Source organism: Macadamia integrifolia, chromosome 8 (assembly GCF_013358625.1).
Source record: "Macadamia integrifolia cultivar HAES 741 chromosome 8, SCU_Mint_v3, whole genome shotgun sequence".
Lineage (NCBI taxonomy): Eukaryota > Viridiplantae > Streptophyta > Magnoliopsida > Proteales > Proteaceae > Macadamia > Macadamia integrifolia.
Window position 1 is genome coordinate 25115597 of NC_056564.1, and position 19007 is coordinate 25134603.

Below are 19007 nucleotides of genomic sequence, written 5' to 3' on the forward strand. Positions count from 1 at the left end.
GTCACTGGAGCTGGAGTCAGTCGACGACGTGGCATGTCTGATAATGCATGTGGCCTCATTAAGTACGTACGACCTCCTTGCTTCACCTTGATGGTGTTCCGTGCACCATCATAGAGAATGCCTGCATGTCGCTGCCAAGGTCGCCCTAGAAGAATGTCACAATGTGCCAATGGGGTGACCAAACAGGCGACATGGTACTATAGTGGCCCAAACTGTAGATGTACTCGAACAACTGCAGTGGCCTCTTCTCGAGCTATGGCTCCAAAACCTCACACGTGAATCTTCTTGAAAAGCTGCTTCTGTGGAAGGTCGTGTGCTTGAACAAATTCAGCAGATATGAAGTTTGCTTCTGCCCCAGTATCAACAACTGCATGAACATCAGTATGGTCGGAGCCGTGTAGGAGAGTACCCTTCTGTCTGAAGAGAGGAGCTTTATCAACTAGTTTATTCGAAAAAGATGAAAGGCTAGCTGAATAAGCTTCTACATCCTCATCTTCATCATCGACAATATCATCGTCCTCGAAGGGGTAAGGATATACATGAGATTCATCTTCACTCTTCTCTGTCGGCTGCTTCTCTACTACGTTCACAGAACGAGTCCTGTTGGGACACTTATTGGAATAGTGACCCTTCTCGCCACAACTATGGCATATGATATTCTTCACCCCAACACTATCCTTATTGAACTCTAACCTTTTCTCTTCAACTCTGCGAGCTTCAGGCCTCTTTTCCTCCATACATGGTGGAGGTCTATAAACTGAAGAAGTCTTGAGCATACCCTTCCAATAAATGGACTTCTCTTCAGTTGTCTTGGCATGAGCCGCTGCCACATCAACAGACCTGAAATCAGTGTTAGCCAACTTAAGTCGAATCTCAGTACTTAACCCGTTGATATATCGCATCACCCGTTGCTGGTCTGTCTCCTGAAGTCGACACCTTGATGACAGTTTGTGGAATTCAAGGGTATAGGAATCCACATCTTTGTTCCCTTGTTGCAAGTTAAGTAATTTATGGAACATTACCTTTTCATAATTAAGAGGAACAAATTTTTCAGTCAGGATCTACTTCATGACCTCCCAATTGGTAACGGGTCCAAGTCTTCTGTCAAACCTTGCATGTAGTACATCATCCCACCATGAACATGCATACCCAATAAACTTGGTGATGATGAGTTCACACTTCTTCACGTCTGAAAGAGACTTATACGCAAAAATTCTCTCCACTTTGGTAAGCCAATCAAGAAATTCCTCAGGTCCCTTTTCACCACTGAACTCGGGAACCTCAACTTTGATGCCATAATCTCTGTCGAAAAATTGCCGGGTAACATCCTGGGGAACAACTGGATCAAGTTGCTGCATCTGAGGTGTATCTTCGATCCGTAAAGTGTTGAGTTGAGGAGGTAATGTAGAGGATCCTTCTTTAGCTCGCTTGTCGGACCTCTTCATAAAGGCAATCATCTCTTCCATAAACTTATCAAACTTGGCTTCAGTCCTCTCAAGCCTAGCATCAGTATTTTGTTAGTTCTCGGCTAACTCACGATACAATTTGTGCAACTCAGCATTGGTGATGTGACTTTCCATGGTTAGAAAATTGCAAGAAAATTCGCTCTGATACCACTTGATGCGGATCCGGTTTCCCAAAATCAGGGATTGGATCGCTTAGGGCCCACAAGAATGACTAAAAAACTCAATGTAATGGTTGAGGGGTATTCTTGTAATTTCAGAAACAGTTTTAAGAGCTTAAAAGAGAGAAAAATAAATAGTAGGGTCAAACTGAAATAAAAAAAAAATTAAAAGAGGGGGTATTCTGGAATTACTAACAGAATAGGGGCATATTAGAACATAATTTCGAGGACAAGGGTTTTCTTGTAATTATGGATAACTGTCCTTACTTGTAATTTGGAGGAAACTCCTTTCTTCAACCTTAGATCACGATAGAACAAGAAACCAGCGGCAATAGGAGAAGGCTTGTGATGGAGAGAACTTCCTCCCGATGCATGGATTCAGCCCAACATTGTTGAAGAGGCTTAAAAACCTGCTGGCCTCGCGATTCCAACAGAAAATTTCATCAAACAGCAAGCACAGAATTACCAAAATCTCGTCTATTTAGATCTGTCGCAAGGTACAGAACCAGGTCTGAACCTGGGTTCTATTCTCCTAGTAGATAGAACTGTTGAGGCTAAGATTCTGGGGTTAGTGTCTCCCAAGGAGGGAGTATCTTCAATTAGGAATTCAGTCCACACTGGTCCACCCTGAGGAAGATCGATCAACCTCTCTAGGAATATAACTACCACCCAGAACAGAGTAATTTTCAGGTACGGGAAATAAACAGCATGAACTAGGGAAACGATTAGAGAGAAGAAGAAGTTAAAAAGGAAAAGAAGAGAGATTCAGAGAGGGAAGAAGGGGAAACCGACAGCCATGGTTTTCATATCAAATCTCTATTCTTCAAAACTTCAAATCTCACAACTGAGTTCTTCTCTATTACATGACTAATATAAAGGAAAAATCAAATAATTAATGGAAACTACTTGAAAATGGAAACTAATCTAAAATTAGAAACTAACTAATACAAAAGAAATTGTTTCTAAATCCAAAGAAAATCAAATCAAAAGATTTTTTTTTTTTTTTTTTTCCTAAGTCCATCGTGCAACTGCATCAAGGAGAAGACCTAAAATGACTATGGGAGAAGTGATGAGGAAAGGCATGCATAGCTTAGGCCTTGTATCATGTATGGCTTTGAATAGAGTTGACTGGAACGTAAGGATCCAAGTAGCCAACCCAATTGGGATAAGGCTGTATTAAACTATTTGTACATACTATGATAAAAAAGACGCAGATTACCAACCAAGCCTTACCTGCTGATTCACCCTCCTACGTCCTATTTCCTCCACCATAAGAGTGTGCCCAATGACACCCTTCCTGATTGGTTTCTGCAAGAACAGAAGGAAATAGGTATTAACTTAGTGAATGCATACATAAAAATTTTAGAAGGAGAGAGATCAAGCTCTAGAACTAGCTAAACATGTTGCCATATAAATGAGAAGAGTGAAATCCATTGTAAGCACCAAATTAAGAACCAAGTGATGTTTGTGACATTTTGAAGAAGTTGCTCCGCCCTATTAATAGCTGATGCATGTGAAAACCATTTTTTTTCCTAGTTTTTAAAATGCACAGTAGATAGAATATGTGGATTCTTTTAAAAATCAAGTTGAATGAGAAGAAAAGAAAATAGGTCTTGCAGACTGCCAAAGGCTGCCACAAAACATTAACTTTCCAATCGAACATCCATATCGAGGGGCCAATTTACATATTCAATAGAACAACAAACAGATCAATTGACGTTGAGTGAGAAACTATTCTAGCTTGTGAACCCGAGTAAACCATTTGGCACACATAGTTATAGCTCACCGTAAACCAATCCCGGTCAACATAGCTTCTTTTTTGGGAAACACAGCTATGTTGTATCTGGAAACAAAAAGTGGTGTAGCATCATTTTTTTTGGGGGGGGTATTGAAGAGCCTTAACATCAATGGGCCAGCCGGTGGGCCTGTGGCGCAATAGTTAAGTTGCACTATTGCAACATGTTGGTCACAATTTCAAAACTTGGAAACAGCCTCTAATGCTAAGCAGGGGATAAGGCTACGTACATTTGCCCCTCCCAGACCTTGTAGCAGAGGGAACCTCATGTGCTGGATTGATCTTTTTTTAAGAGACTAAACATCAATAACATAACTATTAAAAAAAAGAGGTTGTTTCATGGTGGAACCTCTATTTAAGCTCTAGAAATCGGCGTTTGCTTCTATTCGGCACTTAGAAAGGGAAGCTAATAGGGTTCGCTGATGCATGTGCTAATTGTGTTGTTAGTAGTCGCTCAAATTTATATTTCATGTAATGCAGATTAATTATCAAAATAGGCTTGTTTTATTAGAAATAAGCCTAGGGTTGGGTTCCATACATGTTAGGCCGTTGATCCCATGTGTTTTGAGTGTAATAGACCACTTTTATGGGTCTAAAAGGGGGGCTCTAAGATTGAGTACGGGATTACTAGTTAGTTTCCTTTTCATTAGTTTCCTTTTTAGTTGGGCTTGATTTGAGTTATATTTGTTTCCTTAGGAGTCAAGTTATTAATTGAGTCAAGTCATTAGTAGTTTGTTTCCTTTTTCAACTAGTTTCTAATTTCAGTTTTTAGTAACTATTGTATTAGGAGAATATTTGGTTTCCTTTTTGAGGAACCTTCTATTTTGTAATTCCCTCCCTCATTAACATTATAAATAAAGAAGAGGAGGCTCCTAAAAGCCTAGAACGATTTATGAATGAAAAAAAAAGAAGCTTGCTGCTATGTCTCTGCTGAGACTGTTGTGTGTTTGATCACAGTGGAAGGGAGTGGTGTTTGATCCATTCGACTCCTTGCAGTGGGAAGCCCGGGAGGATCTACTACAAGTGTTTTCTTCTTCTTCCTCCCTCAAGTATCCAAGGTACTACACATATGTCCAAGCTCTACAGGTATTAGAATCAATCACTCTCAATTCTGTCCTGTAGCCAAATCAACCCAGATTTCAGATCTGTTCTGTTCTATTCTGATTTCTATGATTTACCATGGTTTTGTTCATGTTGGGTGGACTGTTTGAGACTTGTATCAAACCCTATTAAGCCTGACTCATCAGATTACTAATTTGATCTGAGAATACCTAACCACTGACATCGATAGCTTGCTGGTTCATCCAATCTGGTCCTTCAATTCTGATCTATTGTGCTGCTATTTAGGCTATTCATGGTTGTTCTTTGATTAAAAGTTCCTGCAGTTGAGACTTGGTTAGACTCCCTACCCTAGTCTACATTATCATGGAGTACGCTTCTTTTCCAGACTCAGTCAAGATTGCAATCAAGGATGATTATTCTCGAATTCCTTTTATTAGATCAAAATAGATTGCTTTGTGACTGGTAGCCATCATTCCTTTTGGTTTTGTATCTGGGTTGCGTGTTGGTTTTTATTTTCTACAATTTCTTTAGTAAAACCTTTGGATGTTGGGTTCAGGGTGATGTCCCCCCCCCCCATTGTATTTTCTTCATTTATCTTCTATTAATAAAATTTTAGGGTCCGGCCAGGGATACCCAGATAAGTTCCTGGTCAAAAAAAAAAAACAAACAACCAAACAAACAAACAAACAAAACAAAACAAGGCTTCTTTGGTGATCAAACTCTATCCTTAGTGATCATGTTGCGGAATTAGTACCAAGTTGCGAACTAGTTCTACATTACAAAGTGTAGTGAAAAGTAAGCAACAGTTAGCTAGGGAGTCCCTTGTAAGTGTCGCGTCACAGCGGTACCTAGATGCAATGACTTATAGGCAAGGGTTCTCACACCCTGGACGAGTGTGAGTAAAGAAGCTAGTCCAAAAGTATAGTATTAGATTAGCATCTTTGAACATTGGATCTTTAACGAGTAAGAGTCTAGAATTGATAGATGTAATGAGGAGAAGAAGGATTAAAATAGCCTGTATTCAAGAGACTAGATTGAAGGATAAAAAATCTAAGGAGCTAGGCAACTTTAAACTTTGGTATACATGGGATAAAAATAGTAAAAGTGGAGTGGGAATCATAGTAGCTAAATAGATTTCTTCTTAACTAGAAGGTCTGATAGATTGTTATGTAAGGACTATAAGGTTATACCAGGGGAAAGCCTTACCATACAACATAGATTAGTGGTCATGGATATGTTTCTCACTACGTAAAATCGTAAGAAATGTGAGCTTATTTGCCCTAAGATAAAGTGGTGGAGCTTAGATAGAGATACTTTGAAATTATTTACTAATAAAGTGGTCAACCAAGTAGGACTTTAAGGGAAACACTAATACGATGTGGAACAAGATAGTTGCTAAAGATGCCCTGACCAAATTGAAAGGGAAACGACATTCCTCTTGGGAGACTTGGTGGTAGGATTGATGGAGGGCCTGTAGAGAAAGGGAAGAAATCCCTGAGTAAACTCAGAGTTGCAGGGGAGAAGAGAAGAATAGGGGGGAAAGGGATCACACGACTTGCACCATACCCGGCACTAAAACCTTCAAATCAATTCATCATTCAAAAATCACCTAATATCTCCTGAGAGTTAGACTAATAAAATTAGAAACTAAAGAAAATTCGAATCGGTAATTCCCTACTTGTACAACAACTACCAAAATAAAAGATTGCAAAAATATCCTCTAAAAAAAAGTAACTAAATCTTTCCCAAATAAAATAAATCCTAGATTCTACTAAGCTCAAAAATCCAACCGGACCCCGATCATCTCAGTCAAGATTGCCGAAAGGGTCAACTCGGTTCAACCTCGATTCTACATCAAGGATGATGAATTTAAAGCATCCATTAAGACTCAAAAAGCTAGTTTTAAGACATGGCAAAGGACTATGAATGCAGATGATCTACAAAGGTATAAATTTACTAGAAATGAAGCTAAGAAGATTGTGCCAAAAGAGAAGGCGAAGAAATATGAAAATATTTGTAACAATATAAGCACAGAGGAAGGAGAAAAAGTTATCTATAAGATAGCAAGATTAAGGACAGGAGGATTAGAGATCTCGATTATGTTAGATATATTAAAAGTGAAGATGGTAAAGTACTAATAAGGGATGATGACATTAATAAGAGATGGGAAGGTTGTTTCTGCAACCTACTAAATAAAGACAGTTCGAGTAATAGTGTCATGGAAGACTGCATTACCCATCCAGACACTGCATGTCGAAGATATATACGAAAATTAGGGTATCTGAACTAAAATAAGCTTTAAGGAGGATGCAAGTAGGAAAGGCACAAGATTTAGATGAGAACTCAATAGAAGTGTAGAAAAGCTTATGAATTTGTGGTTTATCTTGGCTAACCAAGTTGTTAAATAAGATTATAAGCACAAGGAAATGCCAAATGACTGGAGGAGGAGCATTATGGTTTCAATTTACAAAAATAAAGGTGATATTCAGAGTTGCAATAATTGTAGAAGCACAAAACTAATGAGTCATACTACGAAAATGGGAGACGGTTATTGAAATCCAGCTAAAAAAAAAAACTAGTAGTACAGAGAATCAATTTGGTTTTATGCCAATAAGATCCACAACAGAAGCTATTTACTCAGGAGACTCATGGAAAAATTTAGAGATTGCAACAAGGATCTACATATGGTCTTCATTGACCTAGGAAAAAATAATGGCAAAGTCCCTAAAGAGTTAATCTGGCAATTACTAGAGAAGAGAAGAGTTTCAAGGAAATATGTGGACATAATTATATATGTATGATGGTGTAGTGACTAGTGTGAGAACCATAGTGACACTTTAAGAAAAGGTTGTCGGTTTTGATTTGACCAAGTGTCGACTTACAAACGTATGTGAAGAGTTATTACTCTCCACGTACACAATCCGGACTTGAAAGAGAGGGGGCTTCACTTGGCACATACTTCAAATCAAATTTCTTTAATTCAACTCTAATTGATAGGGGTTGATTGCACAACTATCAGGAAAACAAAAGAAAATCTCCTAAATCTAAGACTTAGGCTACAGATAGACTAACTTAACTAATAGGACTCTGAAATACTTAACTAATTAGAATTTTTGTAGCCTAAATCTACTTGGCCCCCACACAACTAATCATGATAGGACTTTCTAATGACTAAACTAAATCCTTCAGACCATCACTTTTGGGTTTCATAATTCAGTCCATTATAAATAAAAACCAAATAACAAAAATGCAATGCAAAGGCCAACCCTTCCTCTCATTCTATAAAATCCTCAACACGTTTACCACATGAGCTTATGTAAATAATCATTTCTGTTAGGGAAACTTCTTTGAGGACTACTACCAATTGAAAAGGACAGTCATACATATCATCCACCAAGAGGAATAAAGCATGCATAATGGACTTCCATTGCAATTTTAAGTCGAGAATCATGCTTTAATATGGATTCATCTCACAATTGTTATCTGTTTTTCCTCCCCCTTCTTGGGAGCCTTTGTATTTGTTTTGTCTTTGGTAAAGGAATAATTATTCACCTAAAAAGATTATCTATTCGAATTCAGTCTCAGGTTGAATGTGAGTACTTCTGAAGAAGTTATTAATGTCCTAAATGCTCTGGAGAACCAAAATGACAATTGTTTCATTCCAGGAGATCACCGAACCAACACTCTCTTTTTTTTTTCCTTTTTCTTTTTTTCTTTTTTTTTTTTTTTTTTTTTTTTTTTTTTTTTTTTTTAAGGGAAGGGAAGATTAATGCAACAGTCTCGGATTCTTTTCTTGGAATTTAAAATTTCAATTGCGAGATAAAAACAAAAAACAAAAATTAGAATAACCAATTCAAAACGAAGAAGTATACGGAGAAAAGAATCAAATAAAAAAGAAAAGAGATGAAAACTTACAATGCCAGGATTCTCGTGAGGATCTCGCTTGTACATCTCGACGTATTGACCCCTCAATAACAAAAAACGAAGGTGACAATATTCATGTCCGATCGAATTGACGCCAAGATGAAAGACCGTACCAAAGTACTCGAAGCTCCCTTTCTCTTCAGAAGAACTGTACTCCGATCCTTCCTTGTCCGAGCCTTCGCCCGCCGCCATTCTGGATAGCGATTGCGATGGCGATGGCAATGGCAACGGCGAAGACATCAACGCTGCAGCTCTTCTCCGCTCACTCCTCTTCCCTTTCTCCTTTCAACAAATTTTTTCTCTGTATTCAGAGGTAAGACACAGTAAGTTTATGTGGAGAGAGAGAGAGAGAGAGAGAGAGGGAGGGAGAAAGCTGAGCTGCTACGATTAAAGAAGGAAGAAGAGAGAGACCGGACTTGTGACGATCACTGTTAGATTGTGATCAAGTGATAAATGATCAGTAATTTCGATGCATCGAGAAATCGAAGAGCGGGAACTGTGACACGTCGGCGGACACTAGGGGAACGCGTCTTTGTTTGGTTTGATGCAACGGCTGTGTCGACTGTCGACACTCGAGACAAGGCGTCGTAGTCACCTGCACGTTCAAAGCCACGTGCCCCGTCTACGGAGTGCGGATCCGTAATTTCGCCCATGTTCGATCCGATCTTGAGCTTCACTTTGGCCGGTGAGTGGTGGACCGTGGGAGTGGAAATCCGTAGTTAGTTATTATTGATCCGAAACATCGTTTTGGTTGAATCGGAATTCCATTGGCTTCATTCTGAGGATGTTAAATGGTTTGATCTAATACAATATTTTTTTAGGTAAAACAAAAATTGAATATTTAATCAATGATCGAAGAGTTTTCGGTTTAAATGGTTTTCTTTTGTTTTCTAATTTTTTATCTAGAGAACTTCTTTACCTTTCAATTTTTTAATAAAATAGATGTAAAGCTAACATTAAATGACTTAAACTTCTACATATATGTTATTCGGTTTAACGGTCTATCAATGGTTTATGCTTTAAAAACAAAATCGAATCGATTATTTAAATGGTTTTAAGGTTTTTATGTAAATAGTTTGATTTGATTTCAATTTCAAAGTCATATCCTTAATTCTAGACATAACCGCTCAATTTTGGTCGTTACTGATACCCATTCAATTTGTGGAAATAAAATGGGTAATGAATGGACGATATAGACCCAGATAGTAGATAATTGGATCCTTTGCACATTGTGAGGACCCAAAACTTGCCTCACTTTCTACCATTAATAGGGTAAAGAGGTTATATATAGAAACGAAAAGGGAGAAGTGCTTGATCCGCACATGTACATCAAGGTGAATATACATGCAGAGGATCCATTCTCGGAGACCTATCCTCTGAAACTATCGCGTGTTGTCATTTTTTATCTGTCGAAAAAACCATAAGGTCAAACCAGGTTTGGCTGAGTCTGGCCAACCCCAAAGGAGAATGTTAGCATGATCAATTAGGGAGAATAAAAATTCCATCCTTCCTTTTATCTATTTAGTCATTTTACAGTCTGAATAACCCAAATACTTAATTAAGCAAATTGTTTGTTCATTAGGTAGAAAACCACAAGCAATAATACAATGATACTTTTCTAGGGAGTAGGCAATGGTTATTCCTTCTTATTATATATGCCATAAAGATAAGAAGTAGAAGAAGAGAAAGGGAAAGGTAGAGAACAAAGCATGCTTTACAGCAAAAAGGGATGAAATTGGACCACTTTATGGGTATTAGAAAGCAGCCTAAATATTTCTAAAGTGGAAGATAAAGTCTTAAGGATCTTAGTGTATAGACTCTTTCTTAAAGTCGGTTAATTAGATCTGAAACTGATGGTTTATATTCGAGGACGTTTTTCTGGTGACTTGTTGCATGTGATATGGTACTTTCCATGATCTTAAAAATTAGGAATCGGATCGATGAATCGATCACTTGGATCAAAATTGACCTCAATTTCAATTGATCCAATAAGGCTGATTCATATCAAGAAACTCCAAAACTAATGAGTTTTCAGATTTGAGAGCCGATTCTAGGGTTTTAAGATCGATTCCGATCTAGTTCGAATTAGGATCAGAGTCGATCCTAGATTCCGTGTTTTAAAACGTGGGTCGGTTGTAATGGAAACCATGTTCTCTTGTACCTCTCTTTTATTGCTGCCATCCCTAGAGCATAGTTCCCACTTCACACATTGTCAACATGTTAGGTGGCACCGACACATACAATGGTAATCTTTGAATGCTCGAATAAAGTAGCAATGATATGATTAAATACCTAACCCAATTAAAACCGTCCAACTTATTTCTAAATGGACATAAGACCTAAATCTCATTGGAGGACACAAGGAACCTATGTAATATAGATGAGGATCCTATATGCATAGATGAGTATCGTTGAAAGTTATGAGATGGGTGTCAGGGTGTCATGTATTTTGTATTTTACTCTGTGTGGATGTTAACCTGACGTACTATATAGATCAGTCGAGTCAAAACATCTTACGTGGGGGATGAATTATTTTAGTGGTAGACGTAATGCATATGGATGATTTAGTTTGATCCATCTATATGATATATCAGGTAGACAACCGATACCTTATTATAATTTGTCATTATGTGACTAATTTATAGTAGTGGTACATCAATTTAACAATCGACACTTATTGTAATTAGTTATAACCAGTCAATCTTTTTGCATAAATCTTTGTACTTGTCTTTGTTTGGAATATTCTTGTAGCCGATCCTGTTAAGTTAGAATAAGATTGTTGTTGGATGTCTCTCACCCGAAAGACAAGAACATAAAGTCTTTTAAAACGCATATGAGTAGTCATTCCTGTCATGATGAGGCATTCCCCTTCATTTTGCAAATGGCAGTTTTGATTATCAGATGCAGGATGAGCATGTATTTTAGAGAATGATAGAAGTTGGGGAGGGCTAGAACTGATAGGATGGGTGGATCTATTATCTTGAATGTTGAATTTCTTTCATTTAGATAAGTTTTGATTTTATTTAAAATAAATAAATAAAAAGAAGAATCAGACGATAAGCCTAAAGTGATTTTAAGAAAAGTGGTAAGAAAAGGAAATGCTTAATTTAACACTAGTAGTTTACGAGAAAGGTATAAGACTAGCTAGTAACAAAAATGTCTTTAAATAAAATGAATTGAAAATAAAAGATTTACCATACCGATCAAATCAAAGATCAGTGAAGGAGGTGTGTTTCCTTACTTGCACAAGCCAACCAGCAGTTCTATTGCATATGACTCAACCTACGGTTCTCTTTCTCATACAAGCTAGTAAAAAGTCCATAACAAAATATGTTCAAATTTTGGTATTCAAATGTTTATTAATAATTTAAAAAAATTAATAAATATTAGAGTGCATGAGAGCTTTTGGAGATAAGTTGAATTAGTTTCATGTCATATTACACTTCTCCTCATAGAGGCTTAGGTGAGCTGACAAGACATCAGCTCACCTTTTGATTGAGCCACATAACAAAATAAAAGTTCCTTGTAAGCCTGTCGACCCTTGCCAACATAGCCCACTTGTGTTATTGATATTTGATATCATCAGCCAATACAAACCAAAAGAAAAACTATCATTTGCCTACACTTTTTAATAATACAAGTAGAATCAAAAGATTTCTTAAATTAAATATGTCATGAAATAAAATAAAGTTTTTCCATTGTCATCCCTTACTTGTGCCATGCATTAACAAATCTACAACCTCTTTTATTATCCATTCATTCTTCTATGTGTGTCTACTCTCGTTCGTTCACTCTTTACAAACATTGATACAATTCTTGTAGTTACTGATTCTTAAAAATTCCCAACAAAGTGATTGTTCATGAATATCATAAAAAACTAAGCATTAAACAAAAGCATAGAGGACTATCCTCCAATACCCATTTTGGGATCACAGTTGTAGTGTAGGCAATGCTCCTAAAAAGAAAATCACTTTCCAAATTATTATTGTAGCAATATAAGCAAGAGATCGCTACTTGGTCGCTTAGTCCTTGCACCAACATAGAGCCAAAGAGAGTGCATGTTGAAGCATCATTATAGATGGAATTCTTGATTTCATGGGTTGGAGTGATAAGTTCATGAGCCCCTTTGTCTGGGCACAGGAACGACGTGACCAAGTAGTGTTCTTTTTCCCTAGAAATATATACATTTTAGTATCATAACCTCTAGATGTTCCAGTTGAGTCAACAACCACCATGTTAATTTTAACAAATAAGCATCATTATGTATAAATAATAATCTAAGACCTACGCCAACTAAAAATTTAGGTTTGGAATATGGTTTTAGTGCATGGTATCGAATCGGGTATCAATCATCTTAGAAATAGATACGGCTCGACTGAAATCGATGTTCCAAATCATTCTGAATGTTAAGCCAACTGAGTTATCTCATTTAGCATGCATGGGTATTAATTGAAGTTTCATTTGTAATATATTTATCAATAAAATATGTATTATTATGAGAACTTCTCAATGAAGTTACCTTTTATGAAAAAACTTAGGCTCAATCGCAGCTTAATCCGATTAAATAATTGTGCCTTGATATTTCTTCAAAAAAAAAATAAAAAATAAAAAATAAAAAAAAAATAAAAAATTTGATATTTTGACTATTTTACCCTTAAACCATACCATTCCATGCTAATTGTCAAATCAATCACTTGCTTCACATGTTCATCCAAAATAAATAAAGAACAAAATCACATGCATGATACCTGTGAATGGCTGTGATATTATATTATACATTCGTTTATCACCCTTGAAATTATTTCTTTAGACTTGTTGATTGATGTTAAGAATCAAACAAACACAAAACCACAACTGTGAAGACACCTAATGACTAAGATATTTAAACCCAACTAAGATACGAACTCTAAAATATGCAAGGAAATTAGGTTCACATCACAGACACAAAAGAAATTTAAATATCTCTGTCTCTCTCCCACTAGGCTGCCAATTTTGAATTGAAATCGACCGTTTAAAACAGTATTGAATAAGAATTCATATGATTTCAATATTAAGAAAATGAATCTTATTTGATATGGTACAATATCTAAGAAAAATGGTTCGAATCATGTCAAATTATCTAATCTCAAATCAAATTGAGTGTACATATATATAGTAATTATTTATTAAATGTCAGATTTAGTCCTAACCATCAAGATTATAAATATTTTGAAATCGAGAGTAAACCGAAAAAAACCGGATGTGAACAAACCGAGTAGGATAACTGGTTAGAAGCTAGAACTGATTAGGATCGAGTATCAACTGGTTGCTCACTATTCACTCTCTTGAGCCAAAGAATACTTATGAAATTGAAAAATCACTCACTTTTGGATTTAATTAGTGGTCTTTCGTTCTTGGATTGATTAAAGACAGTTTAATCGTTTAAGGACCAAAACCAACCCGTATCAATTAATAATTGGAATTGATTCGAACCAAAGTGAGAGGCCGAATTCACACACACACTCTCTCTCTCTCTGTAATCAATAATTGGTTTGATCTCATGGGGTCAACCCAATTGACACCTCCAACTGTGTGAGTCTGTGTGTGTGTGTGTGTGTGTGTGAGAAAGAGAGAGAGAGTGAATTTATAGCAGCTCAGGGACCATCTCCTTATCAAGATTGGCAGAGCATGAATTCCCCTTAAAAGAAAGCCTTATGGAACATTATAATAGTTTCTGACAAGATTGAATTTTATATGTGTTTGTACAAGTGAACGTCAATTATAAACTACAAATTTAATGTACACATACACTGACAGATGCACAAAACTACAAATATATGGAAGATATTCTTACAAATGTATATACAAGGAGGAAGAATTTGGACTTCCTACTAGAGGCCCATGTGATGCATGTGATTGAAGAAGAAGAGGAAAATAGTGTAGGAAGATGAGCAGACATTATTGGAATCTCTGTAATAGAATATGAAAGAAATGAACCAATTATCTACTGAAGCCCTTCAATCCCCTCACCAGTTAACAACTCAGGCTCATGACACCCAAGAAACTGTAAAAACCCCCAGGTCTCCCCCCAAATAGATACATTTTAAATAAAGGGCAGTGACCTAGAAGGGTAGTGCCTATGTCCTTGGAAGCTTTGAATAGTTAGATGAGAACTCATGAGAATATGTGTACATTTCATCTGGTTTTGAATTTTGATGATTTAAATCCGTAGGAAAGTAATTTTCAACCCTCAGAATGATCCTTGTATGCACAAGTAATTTTACAAACTGTTATCAAGCAACTCTAATCCAAATTGCCTCAATTTACAACTAAATGAAGGAAAAAAATACTTTCCTCCATGTAGACCAACCTCCATTCGCCGGACTTTTAAAAGAAAAGATCCTCAGAAAATTATCAGGAACATGTGGAAGGAGAGTGGTAATCAGTCAGATAAGAAGATGTCAACCAGCATTTCAAGCAAATGGAGGTTCAAAGATAGTGGAGCAGTGGTAATACAACATCACAAGTGCGCAGCTCATCAGTTGGCAGATGGGTTGGGGCCAACAGAGCGTGCCGCTTCTGTTAGTCTTAGTGCTCCTCCAAGTTCAACAGGTACAAGAGGGATAAGGGAATGTAGAACATCTGTTATCAACGGTCGATAACTTGGTTCTGGTTGCACACACAACACAGCTACAGCAGCAACCTACACACAACCATATTGCAAGATCAGTTTATCAAGGAATAAAATATGTTTCGCAAAGTAAAATAAAATATAAACTTAAAGAAGTAACTAATAGGGTTTCTGGTCAATGAACCTGGTATAAGTGTTTCAAATCCATTGTGTTTCTGATGACGGGATCCACAATATTTGGAAGCTTTGATCTGTCAGTGAGCTGAGGCATGGCCTGCACAGTACATATCATGGGACAATCAAGTTCCAAAGATACAAAACGTAACTGAAATTGTAATAGTATTTGATATCTTATAGAGAATTTTCAAAGGGAGTTTCTGCCTTAGTGAGAATTATTAAAGTGTATACCCATGTAACAATAGATTGGCGTTGAGATGGTGCCATTTTCTCTACAGGTTTTCTTCCCATCAGAAGCTCCAAAAGAACAACTCCAAAAGCATACACATCACTCTTCTCTGTCAATTTACCTGAAAAAACAATAATCATGATCAATGATGGCAAACTATAATATTATTCTTTAATCTTTATCACAAACGCCTAATACAAAATACATAACAGTGCAAAATGCAAATCAATAGGGCCAACCAGTTAGAATTTTAAGAGGATTGACAGAATGCGCACATTTGCCCCTGTGGTACACATACATAAAGATGGAGGCACACTATTTGATGTTCCAAGCTAAAAATAACCGAGGTCAAGAACTGTACATGGGTCATAAGATCCTAATGTTCAATCTGTAAAACCTCATCAGATGGATCGCTGGTTCACTCTGATCCACCAAAGGAAGGAAGCAGGACAGATACAACAGGTAAGCTTTAGGCACAGATCTGCAAGATAAGAACCACAGCTCCATTTCCCTGAATGATTCTGCAAGATAAGATCCAAGCAACAGCAAGACACCTTCAAATGCCTTCCAGGTAAACATTTAGGCCTCCTAGTCATGGGAAAAGGATGGAAGGAATGATGTTTTATCAACACATAACTACTTAGAACACTGAACCCCCAACCCCCCCTAAAAAGGTATTTATGGAGTTCAGGAGGGCTCACGAAAGGAATTAAATGGTAGCTCAAATAAGAAGATAAGTTCAACACATAACAAGACCAGCAAACTACACAAACAAGTTAAGGGTATAATGAGTCATAGAAGCAGCTTGGTGTACCATCTAAAAGGTATTCCGGGGCCACGTAACCCAGAGTGCCTGAAAGCTTGATATTGTTCTTGTTTTGGGCGCCACCTACAGCAAGGCCAAAATCTGCAATCTGAATCAAGTAAGATCGTATAAGATTCATTGGAGGAAGATAAAAGTGTTCATCGATGCCATAGAAATTATAATACTTCAAAGATTTTGCACAGAGAGATCAAAGGCACCCACTGATTGTACAGGGAAATGTACCTTGGCATTGAAGTTGGAATCCAGAAGAATATTAGATGATTTTAGATCTCTGTGTATCACTGGAGGGTTGCAGTGCTCATGAAGATATTCCAAGCCTCTGATCCTCACAATTGAAGGTAGATGCAAATAATGGAGGATATAAACAAAAAAGAACACACTAAAATGAACCCAATAAAAGAAAATGAACATAAAATGTAATGAGGTTTAATAAACTCACCTAGCTGCATCCAGGGCAATTTTCATCCGGATATGCCAAGTTAAAGCTGATCCTCGAGAAGGTCCTACAACATGAATCAAGAGAAACATAAGTGGAGATGTTCATAATTTGTTCCTTTATTATAACATCTTATTTACTACTTTAACTACAGAAAAAGAAGAAAGTAATACCATGCAATTGAGTTTCCAAAGAACCATTATGCATCAGTTCATAAACAATAAATCTCGTCTCGCCATGAATGCAGTAACCCAAAAGAGAAATTATGTTTGGATGCCGGATTCTATTCAGCAAATCCACCTCATTCTGCAGTTTCAATAGGCAATTGAGAAAGACAAACAATTAGATAACAATGACGAATTGCAGAACATGGGAACAAGATTAATGTCAAGAAGAATAGTACCTCAAATTCTTTTTCAGCAACCTGCTCACTGCAATCGAGTCTCTTCACAGCAGCAAGCAAGTTGTCATCAAACCGAGCCTTGTAAACACATCCAAACCCACCCTCCCCCAAAACATTACTTTCTCGGAAGTTATCTGTTGCTGCTTCTAACAACTGGTACTCAATTACAGAGACCAATCCCTTCTTACCAGTAATCCTCAAGGAATTCAATTTGCCCAAAACTGGACCTAATGCAAACCCTCTATCAGTATCTTCAAATGGGTTGGGATGAAAGGAAAGAAGGGGGTAACAAATAACGATGAAAAAGAGGCATAAATCTGCAATTTTATTATTTCAGATATTGTTGTGTGACTAATATTGAAAAAAATAAATACAATTACAAAATTAAATACATATGCCAAAAGGGTAGTGAAGAGGGTTTTGTGGGAGGTACCTGAGCTCTGTATGTTCTTTGGATCAGAATTTATCCATTTCTTGTGATGATAAACGCACAGACCAAATATAGATAATATGATTGCAACAAGCACAGAAACAGATGAAATAACTGCTGCAAGCATTTTTCTATCTAAATTCCCATGCTGCTCTCTTCTTTCTACCTGTACGCCTGGTCGCAAGGAATTCAAACAAAACGCTTGAGCAAATGCACTTATCAGGAAAAGAAACAAATCAAACCAAGAGAGAAGGTAGAAGAGAACCCCTCTCCCTCCCCCCACTTCCCCAAATGAAAAAACAAAAATCTTTTGTGTTGTACAGAGAACTACAGCCACAGAAAAAATTTGTGGAGAATAAAAAGGCCCAATCTTTGAACTCAAAAGGGAAAAGAGAAGAATAATTTTCAAGATTCAACCAACAAATTTGAACAGAAATAGCAAAAAGGAAAATAAACAACAGATATTATCCCACAAAGTCTAAAAAACCAGACAATATATTTTCAAGATTCAACTTTTACTAATATTTTGTTAAATGCAATGAACTAGTAGTTCAAATTTTGAATTTTGAAATTTGAAAACAATCGACTGACGAGTCATGACATTTTTGTTTGGTGGAACCCTCACTGGGTGCATGACTTATCTAAGAAAAAAGATGTACAGTCCACAACCTACAACGAGATGAATATGACTCCAAAAGCCCAAAATTCCAGAAGGAAGAAAGAAGTAACCAACAAAGGAGCAAAGCCGAGACTTGAATACCAGGAGAAAGTGCCGCCATTGTCGCATCAATTGAAGAAATGGGTCCATTTCCAGTCGGCAAGACAGTTTCAGAAATGGAGGAAAACCATGGTTCCGGTCTGGCATCACTGAGAACTGATAACAAAGAGAAGTAACAAACCCAGATGGGTAGAAGAAGAAACAGCCGACAAAGAAGAAGATTCATGTCTTCTAGTCGAAGAGATTCACGGATAACAGAGACGGGTAGTTAAGTCGTCAATGAGAAGGAAATCTGTGAAACAATGGAGGCATAGATGTTTGGATCTTCTATGCCTTCTTTTGAATTCTTGTCACTTTTGGATCTCTTCGGTTTCCTAAATCTTTGTACAGGAAAAACAGGAAAGCTCTTTATCCTTGAATGGGGCAAATGCACAACAATCATGTGGCAGTTACCAAAAGGTGAAGACCAAAAGCTCAGGCTCAAATGTAGAACTAAAAAAGTAGTGAACAGAGAGAAGGGAGTATAGCTTTCAAGCCTTTCATGGGAGTTGGGCTTGGGACCACTTAAAATGACCAAATTGCCCCATAATTAAATTAGCCTCTGAAAATAAAATTTCCAAAATTGTCCAGTGGAAACTTGAAAGCATCCGCAGATTGCAGTAGAGTAGCTTACCTTCCTTCTGACATTAATTGGAAGAAAAGAAAACAAAATAGAAGATTTTGGTTAGAAAAGCTCCATAAATTATTGATTACTACTCCTTTCAATTCATCCA

General features: G+C 37.0%; 2 protein-coding genes across 3 annotated transcripts in view; both read right to left on the bottom strand.

Annotated features, from left to right (window-relative positions):
- LOC122086518 (protein ENHANCED DISEASE RESISTANCE 2-like) overlaps positions 1–8847 on the bottom strand; it is an 84179-nt gene extending 75332 nt beyond the window's left edge. Inside the window, exons 1-2 of the mRNA XM_042655390.1 lie at positions 8397–8847; positions 2858–2932 (exon numbers count right to left, since the gene is read on the bottom strand). Coding sequence (XP_042511324.1) covers positions 2858–2932; positions 8397–8645 — 324 coding nt within the window. The 5' untranslated portion in view covers positions 8646–8847. The remainder of the gene's footprint in view (positions 1–2857; positions 2933–8396) is intronic.
- Positions 8848–14584: 5737 nt separating this feature from the next.
- On the bottom strand, positions 14585–18734 carry LOC122085762 (probable receptor-like protein kinase At1g80640). Of its 2 annotated transcripts, XM_042654337.1 has the most exons (11): positions 18507–18733; positions 18277–18468; positions 17520–17690; positions 17087–17313; positions 16857–16989; positions 16687–16750; positions 16470–16566; positions 16236–16335; positions 15424–15542; positions 15200–15289; positions 14585–15087 (listed from the first exon to the last, which is right to left on the bottom strand). In XM_042654337.1, exons 2-11 carry the CDS (start codon positions 18458–18460, stop codon positions 14923–14925), a joined length of 1350 nt encoding a protein of 449 aa, XP_042510271.1. In that variant the 5' UTR covers positions 18461–18468; positions 18507–18733; the 3' UTR covers positions 14585–14922. The 2 variants fall into 2 exon arrangements, with proteins under 2 accessions (XP_042510271.1, XP_042510272.1); XM_042654338.1 differs by having other exon boundaries at positions 17087–17307; positions 18277–18734.
- Between the last annotated feature and the right edge of the window lie 273 nt (positions 18735–19007).